Below are 22376 nucleotides of genomic sequence, written 5' to 3'. Positions count from 1 at the left end.
AAATTTTTATGCAAGTATCTTATAGTTATTTATCCTTATGAAAATTGCAAAGTCTCTTCTCTCTCTGTCTCCTCTCTCTCTTTCACACACACACACACACACACACACACACACACACACACACACACGTCTATAAATGTGTTCCTCTTGAGAGCTAAACAAATGAGATACACACCACTATTCTATTTGTCTTCCTAGAAATTTAGCAGATGCAGAGATAAAACTAAGAGTACATAGACTGTATATCTGTTAGACATCAATTACACACCTTTTACAAATTTTTTAGTTCATAAAATGTATCATTCAAAGTACAGAGCTTCTGTAAAGAGGGCCACACTAAAGAGAATCAGCAGGCTGTATTTATATATGTGTGTAGTTATAAGTGACAATAATAACAAAAGAAAAAGAGGCTCCCAGTATGAGATGGAGGAAAAGGAAGTGTGGAGTGATGCCATCATATTTTAATTTTAAAGTTTTAATAAAAATAACAAAATAGATGTCAAAGATATAATCTCTAGTTATTTCCCAATAAAAAAAAAGATGCAGGAGTGACTAGTGACTGGTGGATAGGTTTTAGTTAATAAAAGAGAGCTAAAATGGTAATAATATTTACTGAATATGTTAAAATAGTAATAATATTTACTGAGTGTATCCACATGCGCAGCTCTGGACTTACACATAAGCCATTGTTCGGTACTAAATGGATCTCATAATCACCAGCCATTTGGTGGACATGCAGTGCTCTCCACCTGTGTGTGCCTCCTTCGTTATGAAGCATAGCAGTGGGTGCTGCGCCGGGTGGGATGCTTGAAGGGCTATCTAGCCATCTGCAGGCATGGCTTCTGTTGGCATCAATATCACCTGGGCATTTAAAAATATACCTTTCACACTCAGCTGGCCTTCTGAATAAGAAACTCTTGAGATGGCATCCACAATTCTCATTTTAAAGCTCCCTTCTGGTGATTCTGATACTCAAGTTTTCAAATGATGTCTTTAGAGCGAGTCTTTTACAGGTACAAAGTAGAAGCTTCTAGACTACTAAATGCTACCTAAATTATAAACCAAAGCAGTATTTCATTATTGGGTACTGGTCCTAGGAATCATAGCCACCATCAAAGACTTAGAACCTATGTTTGCCTGAAAAAGTTGCAATGGTTTAACTATGTCTCTTAGAAAGTATGTGTATGAAATTTAATTCTAAAACAGAGTTGGAATTCTACCTATGAGTTGTGTTTAAAATGTTCACCCTCGTGAATGGATTCATGTTGACTAGGAAGGGACTTAAAGCTTCATATCAACCTCCTACTCTCTTACCTCTCCCCTTTGGCCATAAGACAGCAGAAAGAGAAGCCCTGGCTTGATGCTGTGCCTTGGTATTGGACAATACCGAGAGAAATCTCTTTTAAACATAAAAAAAAGAGGGCAATGTTAATACTCAGATAAGCAAGTATAAACTGAGGCTGTCCCCAAGGTTCAAATCATTTCAGTGCATACCTGTAGTTCACGTTTCTTTTACTCTAGCCCCACATTGGAATGCCAAAACGTTGTTGGTTGTTTTTACTCTGCTCCTTTGGGGGGGCCCACCACCCAACTCCCAAATAAATCACACACAGAGATTTATTCTTTCTTATGAATGCCCAGCCTTAGCTTGGCTTGTTTCTTGTCAGCTTTCCTTAACTTTAAATTATCCCATCTACCTTTTGCCTCTGGGCTTTTTCCTTTTCTTAATACTGTAATCTTACTTTGATTCTTACTCCATAGGTGGCTGGGTGGCTGGGTGGCTGGGTGGCTGGGTGGCTGGGTAGCTGGGTGCTGAGTGGCTGGCTCCTAACATTCTCCACCTTCTCTCATGCCTTGATCTCTCTTCTTACTCCCAGATTTCTCCTATTTGTTCTCTCTGCCTACCAACCCCACCTATCCTTTCTCCTGCCTCACTATTGTCTGTTCAGCTCTTTACTAGACGATCAGGTGTTTTAGGCAGGCACAGTAACAGAGTTCCACAGAGTTAAACAAATACAACATAAAAGAATGTGACACATCTTTGCATCATTAAACAAATGTTCCACAGCATAAACAAATGTAACACATCTTAAAATAATATTCTACAACACATACCTTGATGGGTAAAGGAAGTTATTCTTGGGAAGTTGCCTCTGTTGCATATAGTTCTTTCTTTTTCATTTTTTCTTTCTTACTGTGTGCAAAACAGGGTAGAGCCATGTTTCAGCACAGTAAATATATATATATATATATATATATATATATGATCAGAAACATACATGCATGCATAAATACATATTTATGTAATCAAATATAAATTGCATCAAAGAGAATTAATCTTTGCTGTATACTATGTACATTCATGTTTTATCATCCTTTCATTTCCAAAAGACTATTATAACCCTCTAAACTGGTAATTCAAAAATGAAAATTTTGAAATGTTGTAAATCATACTCATCAAATATAAATTGTCAACCAACATTTTGGCAGGAGTCCTTGAAACAGTGTCCTCCCTGTGTACAGTCTAATGTGTGGTATATAGCAGGCACTCCCTATTTACTAAATGTGTCACAGTGAATGATTGTCAATAAATCATGGTTCGATTTTACTTGTTAAGCACTAAAGCATAGGTATTCTCTCCCGCTTATTAATGTTCTACAAACCAGAAGTATGGGTAAAAAGACATCTTTCCAATCTAACAATCTACTCACTATTCTTATGCATGTGAGTACACCTTGTTCTAGGTTGTCTGTGCTCAGCACAGGTCCATGTTTAAATACACTGACAGGTGATTGCACATCAGTACGTTATGTCGCCTCAAGGGCGCTTTATTGCTGCCATTTCTTTCTTAGATATTCTACCTTATAACATAGATATTTCTTTACAGTGGTAATTAGTTGTTGTGTTTTGTTTCTATCACTTCTAAATAAATCTTTGATACCTTTCCAAGAGTGGAAAAACTACATTCAACAGCCTGGTTGGGTTTTAATTTTTTTTTAGAAAAAATATGTGATTAATTCATAAACTATCAACATGTTACTTAAAATCTATCAATATTTAATCTTACTATTACATTTCATTAATATAGTAAACATTTAGCATTTATAATTATTTACTAATAGAATCTAGTGATCTTCCTATTTTTTTTTTCCTGTGTTCATCCCTATAACAGAAAAAGAGTCCACATTGCAGTACTTTGGTTGGGCAGATGCTACCTGCTGGCTGGTTTGCCAGCAGCTGTATGTTTGAGATCATAATAAGGCTCTTTGGGGGGTGGTTATGTCACAGACCATCAGCGCTCGTATAAATCTTACTATAAAATTATACTGTTACATGACCTGTTGAAAATTGCTTCTTTTCCTTTCCTGATTCTTTCTCATTTTTTAATGCTTAACTGTTTTCTAGGCTCGAGAACTGCAGGCTCGGATATTGAAGCGGGTTCAGATGGAGCAGCCAGATGCAGTTCCCTCACAGAAGCACTTTGCAGCTGAAATTTGTGCCGAGATTGCAAAACACTCTGCTGCTCAGCGAGACTATGAAAAAGCAATTACATTTTATAGAGAGGCCCTGGTACATTGTGAAGCAGATAGTAAGGTCAGTGTTACAAAATTGTGAGTTCTTCTTCTTCCAGGTACCATCTAATTTGCTCAGATGTAGAAGCCTTATATGACTATTAATACAGAATATTTGATAATAAATATATCAAATAAAACAGTTTGTTTTTTTTTTAAAAAATACTATTTCTAGAAAACTTTCAGAATGCATATGGGGTTCGAAGTGGAGCTCCACAGTAGATTGCTTGCCTAGCATATGCCCAGTAATGCAAAATCAAACAAATTACATGATGCCTTACATTGGAGGGACTGCAGAGTTTGCACAGTCAGGGAAGTGCTTGCTACACATGATAAGGACTTAAATTGAGCCTGTGCAACCGCCAAGAAGCTGTGTAAAAAAGCTGGGCACAGCAGCACACACCTTAATCCTAGCACTGGCAAGTCAGAGCAGGAGGATCATGGGACTGCAGGACAGTCAGCCCCTCTGAATTGGTGAGCTCCAGGTTCAGTGAAAGACCATCTCAAGCCGTGCAACACAAAGTGATAGGGCAGTACACCTGATGTTGAACTCAGGCCCCCCCTACACGTGTGCACCCACATGTGTACACACACACATGCACTCACGAACACACAAAAATTATAGTGGAATAACTAATGTAAACCAAACTGCAATTTCTTTCTTTTAAACATTCATCTGTGTTTTAATCATCAGTTTAAAGCTATTTTTAGTCTCCGATATCTCAATCTAGGTCGTTTGGTTCAGTTAGGTAAGCAAGGCTGTACACTTCAGCATCTGTGGTTTGATGGCTCCCTGGTGCTATGACTCTGAAAGTTACTGCAGTGACTCGGTGTGGCTGCTGCTGGAATAGTCTTTGGTAGGGTACACCCAAGCAGCTCTCCTTTCCGTTGGGGACTAAAAGGGTAGAAATGGTAGTTCTGGCTCAAAAGCATCCTTAGCGACTGTCTACCAGTTGAACCTTCTTCACTTTAAAATGAGAAAGCAGGGTCAAAGAGGTTTGCCTTGGTCTTTTCAGAGAAATTTATACAGTAATACGGTGTCCAGCTTTAAATCAGCAATGCCTTTTATCTCTGTTTTTCAAGTGAGTTATCACCTGCTTTTCAGTCTCTTCCTGAAAAGACAATAGAGATGAATGTGCCTATCATTTATCTTCTCCACTGTGCATGGCATTTTTCTTGTGATAACTTTAAAATGAATCAAGTTTAATCTTATCCAAACATTTCATTCATTTTATTTTGAAACCAGTTTCTGAGTATCTTGCTTTTGCTGCCTAGATAATGTTGGAACTGGCCCAGTTATACTTGGCCCAAGAAGACCTCGATGCCTCCCTACGGCACTGTGCACTGCTTCTCCAGAGGGACCAGGATAATGAACCAGCCACCATGGTCAGTCCGGACGTCTCTGCTGCGCAGGCTCTGGAGTTTTATTTCTGTTAGGACTGTCAGAATTTTACCCACAGAACCGTTATTAAATGGTGAGGTGCTGTTAACTTTGGCTTACGGAAGAATAACGTATGTCTAACATGGGCACGTTTACCAACCAGTACCAGAGACCATTAGCCATAGCGTCACTGGAGTGACAGGAAGTCCAGGTGACGGTTTGCTTTCCCTTTGGAGCTCATTAACTTTTCTTTATGCCTAAGGGGCATGTTGGACAGGGGTAGTTCTGTGGTCTTCCATCACAAGATTTGTTAAACCCAGGCTTTGACATTCTGAGCTAATGTAAGGTTTCAAGAGAACTTCTGGAGTCACAGAAAAATAAATAAATAGGCCCCCACCGCACTGTGTCACTAGCTTGTTCACAGTCTCTTTTCTACCTGGTTGAAGCTTTCTTCAGCCTTTCAGTACCTTGTATGGAAGACAATGTATGAGGCTCATTCAAGATTGCCATTACAACCAAGTCGAATAGAACTCACCTTGCTTAAAACACATGGAAAAATCCCAGCAGTGCTTGTATGCTTTCCATTTGAAATAAATGTGACTTAAGGTTTCTTTAATCTTTTTATTGTTGCTTTACTGCAGTGAGGCATGTTTCTTCAGTAGCACAGTGGAATGTTGAATAACCTTTTAATTGATGTTATAGATATATGGTTATAGTTTTTAATTATATTATAAGGGTAATAGGGGATGTGAACTTCAGTCCAGTGCCCTTGAAGATCAGAGGCAATGGGTCAACCTGGAGCTGGAGTTAAAATAGTTATAGGCTGCCCATGGTAGGTGCTGGGAATTGAACTTGGGTCCTCTGCAAGAACAATACATACTCTGAGCCATCTCTCCATCCCTTCAAATTTGTTTTTATGCCACGACTTGAAACATTTTATTTTTTGCTAAAAATAAAAGTTTGTGAACAGGCCTATCTGGTTTGCATGCTTGATTAATTTTTTGCAAATTGTCCCTCCTATTTTTCATAAATATTTTTATAGTACTAAGTCTTCTTTAAAAGAATATGCTTCATAAAAATATGTGGTACCATTTTTAGAGCCAACTTATCTTTACAGTTGATGGCTGACCTCATGTTCAGAAAACAGGACTATGAACAAGCAGTGTTCCACTTGCAGCAGCTTTTAGAACGCAAACCAGGTAAATGCACAAAGACTTTTTTTTGTTCAAAGGTAATCATCTCCCTGTCTCTTTGGGTTTTGTTTGTTTTGCCTTTTTAGCTTATCACCTGTTGGGAAGGAGCAATTGATTGAATCTGACTCTGCTAATTCCACACTTGGGTCTAGGTAGCTCAAATGGCCGTCAGGAAAATGCCCCACTGTCTGTTGGTCTCTGTAAATCGTGAGCATAGCCTAGCCGGGCTGCCTTGCAGTACCCCGTGTTACTTTAATGACTTCCCCGTTCCAACTGCATTTCCCATTTTCTTCTGTCTCCTCAAATTTCCAGCATTCCTGTCACCTTCCTGCCCCGCACCTAAGATCGTGCCACTTCTAGAATGAGAAAATAGAAGGAATTGGAAGAGGAGTCCGTTCCCAGTCACCTGCGTTGCAGTGACAGTGCTCAGCCATAAACTACTTCCTATTCCCCCTGCTCACTTTGCCCAAACCTACCTTTATTTCCCAGAGGCCTCCGCCATGGCTTTCCTACCCTTTCTACTTCCCAGTCCACATGTTGTTTTCAGTCTACCTCAAGCTGTTCCCATTTCCTGTGCTAGGAAGGAATTATCTAATCTTATTTCTTTCAAGAACAGACTCTGCTTCCTTATGAGTAGGGTTAAGCTATTCTTGGCCGTATTGCCCGCACACATTAGAGTTTCTTTTGCAGGCTTTAGAGAAGACGTCTTGTGGCACATGGCTTTTCTCTCACCTAGGTTTCTGTTCTTCAACAAACCTTGATAGTTATTGAGTTGATAGACTGGCTGCTTTGGGGCATGTCTCTTCTTCTTTGTGACAAGTGTATAGTAATTGTACAAAGTAAGAGGTTTCCTGTGACATGTTCCTATAGGTACATGAGTGCATCATGTTCATTTCCATTAACCCCTTCTGTGCCTCTCCTCATTACTCTCATCCCCTTCCTCTCTCAAATAGCTCCACTCTTACTTGTGTGGGGTTTTTTAATGTGTTTCTGTGCTTGTGTGGGTGTGTGAGAAAGATGGGGGGAGGCATGTGTAGACAACAGAGGACAACTTTGAGCATCAGTCTTAGTAAGCTGCCCATCTCTTTAGAGACAAAGTGTCTCGTTGGACTGGAACTCATGAATCAGGCTGGACTGACAAGCCAATGAGGCTTAGGGATCCCCCTGTCTCAATCTCCCTAGCACTGGGGTTACAGGCCCATACCATCACCTTGCATTTTTACATGGATTTTAGAGGTCTGATATATCTCCCCATCCCCTACTTTTGTGTCTTTTTTTAAAATCTATTTCTTCATAATTTCAATGTAAGGACATTGTACTCCAGCAATACTGAAAGACATGGACCCATATGCCAGGAGTTTTGTGTACATTTTCCTCTTTTGCCTATAATATATTCTTTCTTCTTTCTCACTATGTAGTCTAAAGTATATTACCCTTGAGAGTGCACTAGGCATCCTTATGCATTGAATACTTTACTTCCTACTTTGCCTAAGACTACAAGGGCTCTAGATCCAGAACTTTCCATGCAAAACCAAAGTCAAAGTGGGTTTATGAACTGATCACCCTAATCCACATCACACTGTCAATAAATAACTCCTTGTTAATTAAGAGTATTTGTAAGCCAAGCACACACCTTTAATCCCATCACTCAGAAACACAGGCAGATCTCTGTGAGTTTGAGGCCAGCCTGGTCTACAAAGTGAGTTCCAGGCAGCCAAGGCTATGACTCAGAGAAATCCTGACTCAAAAAAACCAAACAAACAAACAAACAAAAACAAGAAACAAAAAGAGAGTATTTGCTAATATATATGAATATATATATATATTTGTCTTCTCTGTTAGACTGTATACTTTTCAAGGTCAGCAATAATGTGCTCATCTTAAATCCCTGACAGATGCAAGCCAGTCACATAGTACAGAGTCAATGACGATAGATTGAATTGAGTCTGAATGACAAGATGGGAGTAGACAGGGAACAGAATTCTCTTCTGACTGTTCATATTTTCCTAGTCAGGTAACACCAAGGTTTTTAGGTAAGACTAGGGAATGTTGGATGCTTGAGAAAATTTGCATAGTAGTTTGAGTGAGTGAATTCATTAGAGGAAGCACTGATTGCATCATTCATTCATTAATCAGTGAATGGATTGATGTCAGTACTTAAACTTACTAAATTTTAATTAAAATTTTTGTTTACATGACCTTTTCTTTTTATAATGTATGCTGTATTGTAATGGGTCTTTCTTTGGACTGCCAGCTCCCAAATAACAACATAGAGACCTATTATTAATTATGAAAGCTTGGCCTTAGCTTAGGCTTGATCCCACTAGCTCTTAAAACTTAAACTTAAATTTAAATTATATTAATCTGATACATGGCTCATTACCTCTCCTCAGTACTGTACATTTAACTTCCTCTGCATCTAGCTGATGAATCTCCCATGCCTATGATTCCTTCCCAGAGTTTCTATCTCTCCTTGGAAGTCCTGCCTATCCTCTCCTACCTACCTATTGGCTGTTCAGCTCTTTTATTAAACCAATCAGAAGAAGCCTTAGGCAGGTGAGGTAAAACAGAGACATATCTTCACACAGTGTACAAAAAGATTATCCCAACACTTTATTCCTGGTAGGACTTTACCTATTTATCTATAAATTTGTATAATTTCTTCTAATGCATACACATGTACAGTGAGTTTATGTATGCATCGTTGATCATCATCAGTAGCATAACTTAGAGTGTGTCTGTGTTTAGCTTGTTTTAGAAATGTACTGTTCAAGATCTGAAGTAATGGTATAGTTGTTAAGAGCATTTGGTTCCTAGATCCTATGTCACCTAGCCAACACCTGTAACTCCATTTCCAGGGACTCTGATGCCTCTGGCCTAGAAGACACTTGCCTCATGTGTGTTATTGTACACAGACACACAGACACACACACACAGACACACACACACACACACACACACACACACACACAGAGTTAAAAATAAAATACTTTTAAAAAGAAGAGTACTGTCCAATTTTATTTCTAATTGAAAATACCTTTTACAGTTGTAACTTTGCTATCAACATATTGTATCTTGTCTCAAATTTTCCCAATATCTTGACTTTTCTCCTTCTCCATTTTAATTAGCCAACAAGTACCACAGTTCCATCTGCCTGGTTGCTGAGCAACACAGTCTGTTGTCCTCTCCTGACCCACTGCTGTAGTGATATCCCTGTCACCTCATCTGTTCTTCCAGCCCTGGCTCTTGCTGCTGCTGGCTCTCATGTCATCAGATCAATACTCTAACCCATAATACCCCCTTGCTCAGAGTAGGTTCATGCTGCAGAGTAAAGCCTAAAGCTATAGCCCAATTATAATATCGTGGCCTGTGCTAGCCCTCTGCTTCTGTTTTCATTCCTCTTCCTGCTCTTCAGCCACATCAAGGTTGCCATCTTCCCTGGGCTGAACTCTGCTCTGTGTGTGCAGTGCTATCAGCTACTGGGAATGCCTTTGTCAGCCTGGCAATGGCTGGCCCCCATCCTTGAGGCTCTTCAAAGGTCAGCTCTTTGAGGAAAGCACACCTGACTTCTCTGGTGCTATGTATTTCTGCAGCACTGCACTCCTGCATGCCACATCTCACTGTCATTATTTTGATATCTTTGCACCGTCCATCAATAAAAAAATATACCAGCTACTATTTTTACCTTGTGATATATTGCCATTTTTTTAAATGAAGACACTCATTTTCTCAAATGTCAAGGCTAACAAAAAGATAACACAATGTAGTAGTCTTTCTGTGGTCATTATAACTTAAGCTAATGATGAATATATTTCAGCAGTACTAGAAGGAGAGAATTTTTCAAGAAACTGGCTTCCCAATGTTGGATGTAGATATTTGCAAAATACGTCTCCACATATTAGCAATAGCATACAAATGTTTGGCCAGATATTTTAACTTTTAGTCCTTGTTTAGTTGAATTCTACTTTTAGCCTCCTTTGGCTTTATGATGGATTGTGCATCCTATTGTACAAAGACTTGTAAATGTAGAGAGTCATTCTGAGACTTAGAGAACTCTTTCATACCTTCATTTGATTTAATTTCTCCAATGCTCTGAAGGTGGATATTATACTCACTTTAAGAAAAGTGAGTCATTCTTAGGTAGAGATAATTTAATTTACTTGTTTTCACACAGCTCAAAGACATGGCCAGTTTTGAATTCCCTTTTCCTAAATCTCTGCTCTTTATAATGATGCCACAAGGCAGGATAAACAAAATCTAGGAGAAGGCAAAGGATCTTATTGTTTTCATATATGTAACTGAATAGATGCAAACCTTCCAAAATTCTTTTCTTATTTTTTTATTCTGACAAAATGTGTAATATAATAAAATGTATCATCCTAACCATTTTTTTTTAAGATTTACCTATTTTATGTATGAATGCTCTATCTGCACATATAGCTTTACATCAGAAGAGGGCATCAGATCCTACTATAGATGGTTTGAGCCACCATGTGAGTGCTGGGAATTGAATTCATGACCTTTGGAAGAACAACCAGTGCTCTTAACTACTGAGCCATCTCTCCAGCCCCATCTTAACTTTTTTAAGCATACAGTTAGTGGCATTGAGTATGTTGATACTGTTGAGCCAGATGTGGTTATCCATCCCCAGAACTTGTATAACCTTTTTAAATTATAGCTCTGTGCCCCAGTTCCACTCCACCTTCCTCCTCTGCTGACAGTCTCCATCTTGCTGTCTGCTTCTATGCTTCTTAGCAACTCTAGGTGGCTAAAAGGATATCCTGCAGCATTTGTTCATGTGTCTGGCTCATTTAACCTGGCATAGTATTCAGAGATCATCCCTGTTGCTATGTTAAGAGTTTCTTACATTTTCAAGAAACTATGTTTTATATATGCTTGTATCACATTTATCTGTCATCTTTAATGAACACACAGATAGTTCCCCCTTCCTAATTATTGCAAGTATCACTGCTGTGAATATGCACATAAATAGCTGGTTGAGGCTTTATTCAGTACTCTAGGCATGGTCTCCTTAGTGTTCTAATACATCATATAATAATGTCTCTACAGTCAAGAGTAAGTAATTTGTTTTAAAAATTGGGGCTATGTTCATATGCTCATGTAGATAACTTTAACTCTGTGAATTCACCCTAAGAAAGTTCTCACAATTGTGTGTGTAAGAGTTTTAACAAATTCCCTATGAGTTCTAAGATAATTCAGGATCTCTACCACCTAAAAACAGACTCCTGGAGAATTTAACTACTAATGTAATAGACTGTCAGGTAGCTGTTAAAATCATAGCATTGAGGGCCACTTAATGACAATTGGGAAGAAGTTATTGTCTAATGTTGAATCAAAAAAGTGTCAGCCAAGTTTTATTTACAAGTAATTAACTATTAGTCATACATACATGACTTACCTCATCTCTGTGTCATGAAATTGAGTCTTTTTTTTTCCTTCTTTACACACAATTTTGTGTATTTTTTCTTCTTTTGGTGTTCATGAATCTTGATCAAAATCTTGCTCAAATCTTAAGTACAATACTGATAGCAGAAAGCTAGAAGGAACTTAAGAGAAAGTTCCACTGGAAACCAGAGAACTGAATTAACTATTTCACCTAGGAAAAGGTGAAATCATATTAAAATCCTGGGACTAATATGATAACGCTGTAGTGTGGTCCACTGAATCTCGTCTTCAACATTTCATATGTGGAGTAAATTCTGGAATAAAACTTGTGATTACCTACCTCAATCACTATCCTGCACTTCCATTACCCACCTTCCATCTGCAAATAGGAAAAGAGTCTCAGAAACAGTTGTCAATCTATCTTCCTGAATTTTAGGGTTTAGATGACCTAGATGAAGGCTGTTTCTAGAAACGTTGACTCCAGGAACATTGAAAAGTAGCATAAAATCAACCTTTTCTAGACATGCCTACATTATGTCTTCTTCTATAGTAGGTGACCCAGTGAAACAGATATCATTTGATAGATGACCAAGGCTATACTTCTCATTAGGAAATTCTAGCACATAAAAAGTTTGATTATTATGTTGTATTTCATTTGAAGAAAATTGTACATTAATAAAGTAGAATTATAACAATCAGAACAAATATCTTAACATGTTCTCTATATCTGAAGTATTGCTTGTTTCTAGATAATTTTATGACTTTGTCTCGTTTGATTGATCTCCTAAGAAGATGTGGGAAACTTGAGGATGTTCCGAGATTTTTTTCAATGGCTGAGAAACACAACTCCAGAACAAAATTGGAGCCAGGATTTCAGTACTGTAAAGGATTACATTTTTGGTAAATCTATTGGCAGATAAATCCTACTTCGTAATGATTTTTCTCCCTTTATTGTGCAGAAAATAGAAAAGGCTTTATTCTTCATGTTTAAAAATAAACCTGTAATTTGAAGTATTTTAATAGATTTATTTATGAAGCATATTATGATCTGGTATAAAATTTGTAATCAGTGATTGAATTTTTTTTCAATCATTCAATAAGGTATACTGGAGAACCAAATGATGCCCTTCGACATTTTAATAAAGCTCGAAAAGATAGTGATTGGGGCCAGAATGCACTTTATAATATGATAGAAATCTGCTTGAATCCAGATAATGAAACTATTGGAGGTGAAGTATTTGAAAACCTTGATGGAGACCTGGGGTGAGTAGCAAGTGACACATTTCCTTTGGTACAGTTTTTAAAGCATTTGTTGGGGATCATGAACAGAAAAGCCAAAGAAAATCACCTTCGAGCATGATGCTGAGGAAAAGATGGATGGAATATGTATATTATACATGTATTGACTAAAATAATGATTCTCCACCTCAGTGTGTAGTTTGAATGAATGTACCTCTCATAGGCTCATGTATTTCAATATTTGGTCCCCAGTTGGTAGAACTTTTTGGGAAGGATTAAGAGCTGTAGCCTTATTGGAGGAGGTATGTCATTGAGGGTGGGATTTGAGTTCTCAAAAGACCTAGGAGATTCCCAGTGCTCTCTCTGCCTTCTGTTTGTGAATCGAAATGTGAGCTTTCAGCTTTCCTTTGCTGTGCTAGCATGGACTCTTAACGCTCTGAATTAGTCAAATTAGACAACTTATTTTATAAGTTGATCTGGTCATGGTGTTTTATCACAACAACAAAAAGGTAAAACAATTAGGCATGAAATACTTTCCATTTCCTAAATCATAATAGGTGGATTACAAAGGCATTCCCCTAATTACTGTCAAAACTAAAATAAATTACAGAATTTGACAACCATAACAAACACAGTCCACATAATAATAATAGTACTGACTGGCATGTCTCAGTGTTAAAGTGTTTGCTGCACAAATATGAGGACCTGAGTTCAAGTCCCCAGACCCCACATAAATGCTCAGTGGCTTTGGTGGCTGGCCTGTAATGCATTCACTCACCAGCCAGAGGCAGAGGATCTGCAGAGGAAGCTGCCTACCTAGATTGGCTGTATAGGCAAACTGTGGGTTCTGTTGAGACACCCTACCTTAATAAATAAACATAGTAGAGAGTGATTGAAGAGCATTCCTGGTGTCAACCTCAGGCTTCCATGTGAACACATGCAACATGTACACATACATACATGCATACTATACACACACTGCAAAATTAAAACAAAGCAGAAGATCATACTTCCTACATAACACATGGTAGCTTTATGTCAGCCCTGTGCTCTGTTCTTTCTATGCATTATGTCACTGATTTCCTGCAGCAGCACTATGAAACAAGATCAGAATCCCTCATCTGAGGCAATGGCCAGAAAAGATAGACCAAGGCTCGGGCTGAGTGCTAGCCCACACCACCACAGCTTTGCAATGTTCACCCTGGATTACTGCTGGAACATGGTGGCAACCCCTCAAGCTGTGCCTGTTCCTCTCTCAGAAGGAGTGGGGATGGATAAAGGTGTAAAGGGTGTGTAACAGGTTATGGCTGCCTTTCATTGGCATGTAGTCCATTTTTGCTGCAAGACCATATCTGAGGCCATTCAATTGCCCACACCACAGCTGGTGACCTGAAAGGAAGCGGACATTCAGGGCTGTCGAAGGACATAGTCATGCAGTGCATTGCTGTCAGGGGAAGGTGCATGGAATAGTGGAGGAGTGTTAGAACAAGAAAGGACAAATCTCAAGATTGGGTTAGAGAGATCAGTGAAACTTAAAAGTAGAGAAATGGCCTGTTTGTTTTAGGAAAGTTAAGATAATAAATATACTGTTCTAGACCTGTGGATACCCAAGTGCAGACCCTCAATTAAACAGTTGAAATACAACCTAGAACTTGGAAGAGGAGTTGCTAGTGCACATATAGATTTAAGGGACACCCCAAGGGTCAAAGCTGTGTGATGGGCCCTTTTGTAAGTTGTTATCTGTAGCCACAGGAAATAGATTTTGGGTGTGCTAAGGCTAGCAGTCTCAAGGGCAAAAATAGAAACAAAATCATACAGCTATGGAAGGCAGAGCATAGGAGCTGCAGAGAAGATAGCAAGAGCAGGAGGTGTTTTCAGTAACATTGAAATCACTAGGACCTGTGCCAGAGATATGACCCAGTAGTTAAGAGCATGTATTGCTCTTCCAGAGGACCTGAGTTTGGTTCTTAGCAGCCAAGTTGCTTGGCTCACAACTACCTATAACTCCAACTCCATGGGGTATCTGTTGCCTCTGGCCTGTACTTACATGCACACACACATACACACACACACACACACACACACACACACACAGAGCACACACAGCACACCACACATACATTAAAAGAAATAGTTCTTTAAAACTTTAAGGTTAAGGAAAGGTGAGAGGTTTTACTGATGCATTAGTGTGTGTGTGTGTGTGTGTGTGTGTGTGTGTAAGGAATTTGCTAACAAGTATTTGAATTGTTACTATGCCTCAAATTTGCAACCTTGTATCACGTAAAATTTTCTTCCCAAGAGTCTGATAGGTAACAAGGTGAAGTAAAGTGAGATTTTATTTGTTTGATAAACTTAGACTCAGATGGAAGTTATATCATTTGCAATCTTTGAGAAAATGTTCTGCTTCCTGAGTTTTGATTTCCCCAAATAGATACATTCAACGTGTACTGAAGGAACATGTACCGATTGAACATGTGCTGAAGGACCATGTACTGCATGAAATCATATGGCATTTGACCCTTGTCCTACTTTTCTCTTCTCTTGTTCTTTCTGAGTATATACTACATGTAGAACACCATTGGGCAATATTATGATTCTACTTAGAACTTTGCTTTTTCTTTCTTTCTTTCTTTTTTTTGTTTTCTGTTTTTTGTTTTTTGTTTGTTTGTTTGTTTTTTTGTTTTTGTGGAGCTAGCAACTGACCCCAGGACAGTTGCTATACTAGCCTAGGAAAACTTTGTGTTTATTCCAATTATATATTACCTAAAAGTAATGTGTTTACCATATATAGATATTGTCTAATTTTCATTCTAGAGTGATTCAGGGTTTAATGGTGTCTCACTAAGGACATATTAATTTTGGTCAAAATTCATTTATACTTCATCTATTGGTATTAGAAGAAAATGAAATGAATGGTCTTCACCAAGAATTCTTGAAATGAATGATGAAGAGGAGCCAGTGCCCTGAATTCTAATATCAGTCAGTTTGGAGTCCTGAGTAACAAACATTTGTGATTTACTCTTTGTGTCCACAGTAGTTCAACTGAGAAGCAGGAATCCGTGCAATTGGCTGTGAGAACAGCAGAAAAGCTCCTGAAAGAACTGAAGCCCCAGACCGTCCAGGGCCGCTTGCAGCTCCGCATTCTGGAGAACTGCTGCCTAATGGCCACCAAACAGAAGTCCAGCGTGGAGCAGGCCCTGAACACCTTCACTGAAATAGCAGCCTCTGAGGTCAGTGGCTTGCCTTCTTGCCTTTGTCTACCCTTGCTTGGTAAGACAACATGCTGTTTGGATAACTGATGATCTTCTGAACATGGCATGCTTAATAAAGTTTAGATGTATGCTTTTGTATAATCTTACATTGTATACCATCATTATTGTGTGTTAGTCTCTGGGCAAACATGGAATTAATTCCACAGAAAGGAAATTCTTCATGAGAGCAAAAGATAATTCCAAAGAGAAGAATTTGTGTTCTGGAGGATTTTCATGCTGTAGCTCTGGCTGAGTCTAAGTTACTAAGTGAAAATGAATGTTGCCTGGCTGGTTCACCTTCTCACTTGGGTGTACTTGGAATTTCTCCAGCTGGAGAACTAAATGGGATCAGTACTGACAAGGTGTAATTCAGTTATGCAAATAACAATTTTCCTTTAGCAACACTAACGTGACCTCCTGGCATATTTCTGATTGCGGTTATTTCCTTCTTCTTTTCCTGCTCCACTCAAATCTAGTCTCTGCCATTCTCCGAGTGTTTAGTTAGGCCTTTCCCTTCCCATGCACAATACTACTAAGGAAGGGATAGTCCCAGTTAGTAATACCTATTTCCAATCACCATCACTGATCTCTTTTCTTCTGCCACTGAAAATTCACAGTTATACTGAAAACTCACAACTGTGTGCCTCTTAGAGGATATCAGAAGTTTTTCTATTTTGTTTGGCTTAGAGGTCACAGTGGTAGACAGGCTACCAAAACCCTCTTACTGTGGTGCCATTGCCTACTTTCTAGGACTCTGAGGAAGAATAAAATGTCATAGATTTGTGTAGACTTGCTTTAGATGGCAGCTTCATTATTACTCTAAACCTCCACCAGACCAAACAGCAAGCTCACTCAGCCTCAGCACCACACAGAGCAGAGCCCTTCTGCAAATTCTAAGATGGTGGTCTCCAAAGTATCGCCCCCTGCCCTGCAGGGTGGAATAGGGAACAAAGACAGATATGCTGTCTTTGTTAGAGTTTCTATTGCTGTGAAAGGACACCATGACCATGGCAACTTTTAATAAGGAAAACATTTAGTTGGGGCTGGCTTACAGTTTTAGAGGTTTAGTTCATTTTTGTCATGGCAGAAAACATAGCAACATGCAGGCAGACATAGTGCTGGAGAGGTAGCTGAGAGTTCTACATCTGGATTGGCAGGTAGCAGGAAGAAAGTGAGACACCTGGCCTGGCTTCAGCATCTGAAACATCAAAGCCCACCCCCAAGTGACACACTTCCTCCAACAAGGCCACACCGATTCCAGCAAGGCCACACTTCCTAATAATGCCACTCCCTGTGAGCCTATGGTGGCCATTTTTATTCAGACTACCACATATGCCTCTTAGGTTTGCTTCAATTTCCTTCTTTGAGTGACAATATGATATTGTCAATGTCAGGCTTAGCTCAAAACCCAGGAAAAGACATTTGTGAACATTCCCTTAAATGAATTGCTGATGGTCATGATTATTTTAGAATGATTATCTAAGTCTATTACATAAACTAAGTTAGGTTTTCAGATCTAGAAACATGCTGATTTGTGTAGATTTTCTCATTAAAAAATAAATTACAAAAATGAAAATAGTCCCAAAAACTCTTGTAATGTGATGTTAAATGTCTCACTCAATAAAGGAGAGTCATCCTTTGTTAACATATATGGGCATCAATGAAGGCAAAGTAAGTAACAAGGCTTCTTTAGTTGGTTTCTGTATTATAGCTCAGGTCATAGTTTTTGGAAGGTATAATACCTCATATATTGTGTAGACTTTATAAGACCTAAAGTACAGCTTAATTTTCAGAACATGACCCTTGGGAGACTGTCATGATTAATTGTTCCCATTTTAAAGATGAGCAGTCTGACTTCAAAGTCAGCAGTATACTCACTGTGTCATCTTACATACTTTTTATAAAGAAATATAGAGTCAGTCAATGTGTTGTTTCTGTGATATGTTTTTTAAAAGATAAGAAAAGAACAGGCTTCCCCGAATTGGCATTCTGTAACAGATGGATGTCAGCTACTGAAAAATGGGAAATGGAATGTTCATGCAAATCCAAAAGAATTTTTAAAGGTACAATTTGAGGTTAGGTGTCACAGCCACCAACTGCTGTGAGGTGGCATTCTGTCATATAGTAATGGGTTTGTATTGAGAAAATCCATCATCCCTACTGTAAAGTTTAAAAGAAATAAAAGCCGGATGCAGTGAATGGCATTGCAGCTCTTTCGTAGTGAGATGAAGGTTTTCTGTGGAGATGAGACTGTGGTTTTTAGCATGCTTGTCTGTGCTATTCAGGTACTGCCTGCAAATCTGTTTGCTAACTGGAGCAGCCAAGAGATGATGATGGGTGGACTAAGATTCAGCAACACGGTGTTTGTGTTGCAGTTTTTCATTTAACACATAGGCAATATATTCAGTACAATGAGTATTCATTATGCAGCCAGTAAATATTCAGCATGGTGGGAGTCATAAGAATAAATAATGTAACCTTCTTGTTTTCAAATTTCTCATAATGTTCAGAAAAAAAATGAGCTCAGCATACTGGATATAATGGTTATCTTAATCAAAGAAAATGCTTTCTCTTCTCCCCCATAGTTGCAAATGAAAGTACATAGGTGATGGGTTAAGGAGATTCTGGAGCCTCTTATAAGAAGCTGTGATTCTAGAAAGAGCTGTGATTCAAGATCTAAGGCAATTTGCATTTTTACAGATAGAGGTGGGAAAAGTGTCTTCTGAGTGAAGGGAAAATATGAACAAAGGCAGAGAAACATGGCGTCTAATCAAAACACTGTCTCTCAGAGGAATGTGACAGGCAGTCATGGAAGAAGAGGAGCCTGGCGCACTAGCCCATGCTGCACTCTCCCACCTGAACCATGTGCAGAGATTATGTTGGTACTTTATCGGCCACAGCTGAATTCTGTCCTCTGTGGCCGCTGAGAGTAAAGGAATTATGCTTCATAAGTTGGACCACTTATGTGGGACCAGGGAAGTGCTAGGTCCATCATCAGGCCTGATTCAGGTCTAGTGCTGAGATTTGAACTTGGTCTTCAGATTCAGAAAGTCTTAGTTTGTAGAGATTGGGGGCATGGCTCTATTGGTAAAGTGTTTGTCAATCAAGCATGGGCTCAGATTCCCCAATACCCACATAAAGAGTCAGAAGTAGAGGTGCCACTCTGTAGTCCTGGTGCTTGGGAGTCTGAGGCAGGTGGATCCCTGGAGTTACTGACTAGACAGCCTTAGCCAAATCATTGAGCCCCTGACTCAGAAAATAAAATGTGGAAATTGACTGAGAAAGACACCTGGCATGAGCCTCTGGTCTGGACACACATACACACACACACACACACACACACACACACACACACACACACACGCATGCACATATGTATGCATGCACTCAAACTTCACATAGCAATGATGAAGCAGTGAAGAGCTAATCCATTCTAATCAAACTGAAGGCTATAAAATCAAAGACATCGTTTAAATCTGTACTGCATGGACATTTTGGTTCATGTAAATGGATGCAGGACTACTCTCTTCTTAGGTCCTTTAGGACCAGTTAACAAATACATGATAGGCCACCATTATCTGCCATCTTCTGTCCATCCAAGATGAGTAGGGTATGGTTTCATAATTTGAAGAGCAGTCTCTTCAAAAACTACTACATTTTGAAAATAAAATTAGAGGCTGGGTGTGTTGACAGCTCTAGGGAGGCAGAGACAGTTGGATCTCTATGAGTTGGAGGACAGCTTGGTGTACATAGTGAGTCAGGACAGCCAGGGGTATGGAGAGAGACTTTGTCTAAAAAAGCAAAAACAAATAAACAAAAATAATAAGAAAGAAAAGAAAATTAGAGCCAAGAAAGTACTATATCCCTCCTGTTTCCATCAGGCCCTAATACATTCCCCTTCTCTCTTCTGACTTCAACCAAGAGCCACCTTGGGTATAAACAGATGATCATTTCATGCTCCTTTTTGGATATTTGATATTAGTTGTCCAAATGCAGTCTTACAGACAGCCTTTGGTATAGCCACAACATTGCAATTTCATATCACATCTCTGCTCTTCTAACTTTAAACTGGGCCCTCCTGAAAGTATCATAATCCTCCTGCCGAGATTAGTTGGGGATTTGCACACTGTTGCTCATGTCCATTATCTGGGTAGACTCTAAGGACCCCTGTTGTATTCCAGATCCTATTACCTCTTGGCTTTACAGAAGACTGATGTTTTGGGACTTTATCCAAATGAATATTGTGCTTTTTAGATTCTATCTAGAGACTGTAGGCTCTACATCTAGAAGTCTGCTTCAAACCATGTGTATTCCATGGACTGGGCAAATTATTTAGGGCACACCTTGTTTATGACATTTCATTGGCTAGACTTCACTGGGAAAAGGGTTTTATTGTTATTTTTGTTAATAAAAGAGGGGAAATAGCAGTAAGATCCACCATTTGCAGGTAAAAAGAACCAAGGAGACAAAACTTTAACTCTCAGGATCATGACAGTGAAGTCAGATTTCATTCTTTCTCTTTCTATACAAAACCACATCCACCAGTCAGTACATGAAGCTGTACTGGCTGCTGGGACTGGGCTTCAGCATCTGCATAGCTTGTTGGTCCATTTGGGCCACATGTTCACTAATTCCTCAGAGGGGATTGCTTGGGATTTCCCAACGTGTTAAACAGTGATGGTCACTTTCCCTGCACGCAGCCAGACCAAGGCGCAGGTGACTTCTTAGCTGGTGTTTGCTGCTTCCCATGTGGTGCATCTTGTGGTCTAAAGTTCAATTTTCTTGCAGAAGGATCATATCCCAGCTCTCTTGGGAATGGCAACAGCTTATATGATCTTGAAACAGACGCCAAAAGCCAGAAACCAGCTGAAGCGGATTGCAAAAATGGCTTGGAATCCTATTGAAGCCGAGGACCTGGAGAAGAGCTGGCTGCTGCTTGCTGATATTTATATTCAGTCAGCAAAATATGACATGGCAGAAGAATTACTAAAGCGCTGCCTGTGCCATAACCGTGTAGGTGACTGAGAACCAACTGGTTAACTGTGTTGTGTAGGCGTCCTGTCGTAGAGCAATGGGTCAGTTTCTGATGTTTCCCCAGTGTGCCTTGAACCTTAAATCTTTATTCTGACTGTAATCAGGAAATGAACATTATGATAAAGAAAGAAGCTGTGCTCCCTTGATGGTAACGGGAAGACAGATTTATGCAGCTTCAAGTTTCAGCTGGCAATGCCCTACTTACAAGAAGTGCTTTTGGAATGTCAAGCATTCACCATGATTACCCATCTCACCCCAGAACTAATGAAAATTGCGGAGTATTAATTGTGGCCATCTGCCCCTCCCTTTAAGAAGTGTTTTTGATGAACTTACTGCAGCTGCATGTCATTTCCACATTATTAGAATCCACTATGCATAATATATAGAAAGGCTTCCAATTCAATTTAGTGCAAGTTCTTTAGGTATAAAATGGAAGATCTTCAAGTCTGTACACTGTAAGCCCTTTTTACTTATATTTTGTTGTACAGACATAAAGAAGATGTCTTATTATGAACATTTTTTAAAGTTCAGATATGAATCAGTACTTGCTGAGAAATAATTATATTTGACTTAGAAAGTTGAGGCTGTTTATATTCACAGATTCATACCAATTAGCTAAAAGTGTTAATCACAGTAAATCTGTTTTTTTATTCTCTATAAGCAAATTAGACTATAAGATGGCTCATTTGCTTTTTAAGGAGAACTTATAATTACCTAGTAGTATTAAGATAATTTCTTAGGAATTAAAAGCCTATAGTGCACCAGTCCTTTATCAATGGGTAGACTGCCTTAAATGGCCAATTTCACTTAAGTTGGCCTTGAAAACAAAATACTTGTTCGTCTTTAAAAATCTAAACTACTGTGTAGTTGAACACTATATGCCTGGTCTGAGATTAAGCAACATTGAATAGAAATTAAATCTTTGACACAGATAGATCTCATCTTTTGTCAACACTGACCAGAGAGCAACACCTTGTGTGATTAAACTTGATTGGTCCTTGAGAACATTCAGCCCTGTTGGTTTGGCGTGTCTATTTCAAAGCATGAGGCTCAGAAATCAAAGCTTAGGAACCTCGAGTTATATAATTTTAAAATGAAAATCACTGATATTTGGACCAAGAAAGCATAAGACAACAGTAGAGCATCTTGCCATAGTAGACGGCAAGAAAGCTATCAAAGACAGTGAGAGTCGTGCCAGGCACTCAGGAGCCACACTGAAGACAGGCCAACGCCAGAGTTGGCACACCAACTACCAAAGGGAATGAGAACCGCAATAGATTAAAACACATCCAAGATGTTA

General features: G+C 39.0%; 1 protein-coding gene across 2 annotated transcripts in view; it reads left to right on the top strand.

Annotated features, from left to right (window-relative positions):
• Positions 1-22376, top strand: part of Ttc21b (tetratricopeptide repeat domain 21B) — a 75835-nt gene that overhangs the window by 44771 nt on the left and 8688 nt on the right. For both annotated transcript variants that reach the window (XM_036183834.1, XM_036183833.1), the window contains 7 exons: positions 3406-3594; positions 4848-4958; positions 6071-6152; positions 12302-12452; positions 12654-12815; positions 15826-16021; positions 20831-21055. In XM_036183834.1, the coding sequence (XP_036039727.1) occupies positions 3406-3594; positions 4848-4958; positions 6071-6152; positions 12302-12452; positions 12654-12815; positions 15826-16021; positions 20831-21055 (1116 nt within the window). The remainder of the gene's footprint in view (positions 1-3405; positions 3595-4847; positions 4959-6070; positions 6153-12301; positions 12453-12653; positions 12816-15825; positions 16022-20830; positions 21056-22376) is intronic.

Source organism: Onychomys torridus, chromosome 4 (assembly GCF_903995425.1).
Source record: "Onychomys torridus chromosome 4, mOncTor1.1, whole genome shotgun sequence".
Classification (NCBI taxonomy): Eukaryota; Metazoa; Chordata; class Mammalia; order Rodentia; family Cricetidae; genus Onychomys; species Onychomys torridus.
This window is presented reverse-complemented; position numbering and strand designations above follow the sequence as displayed.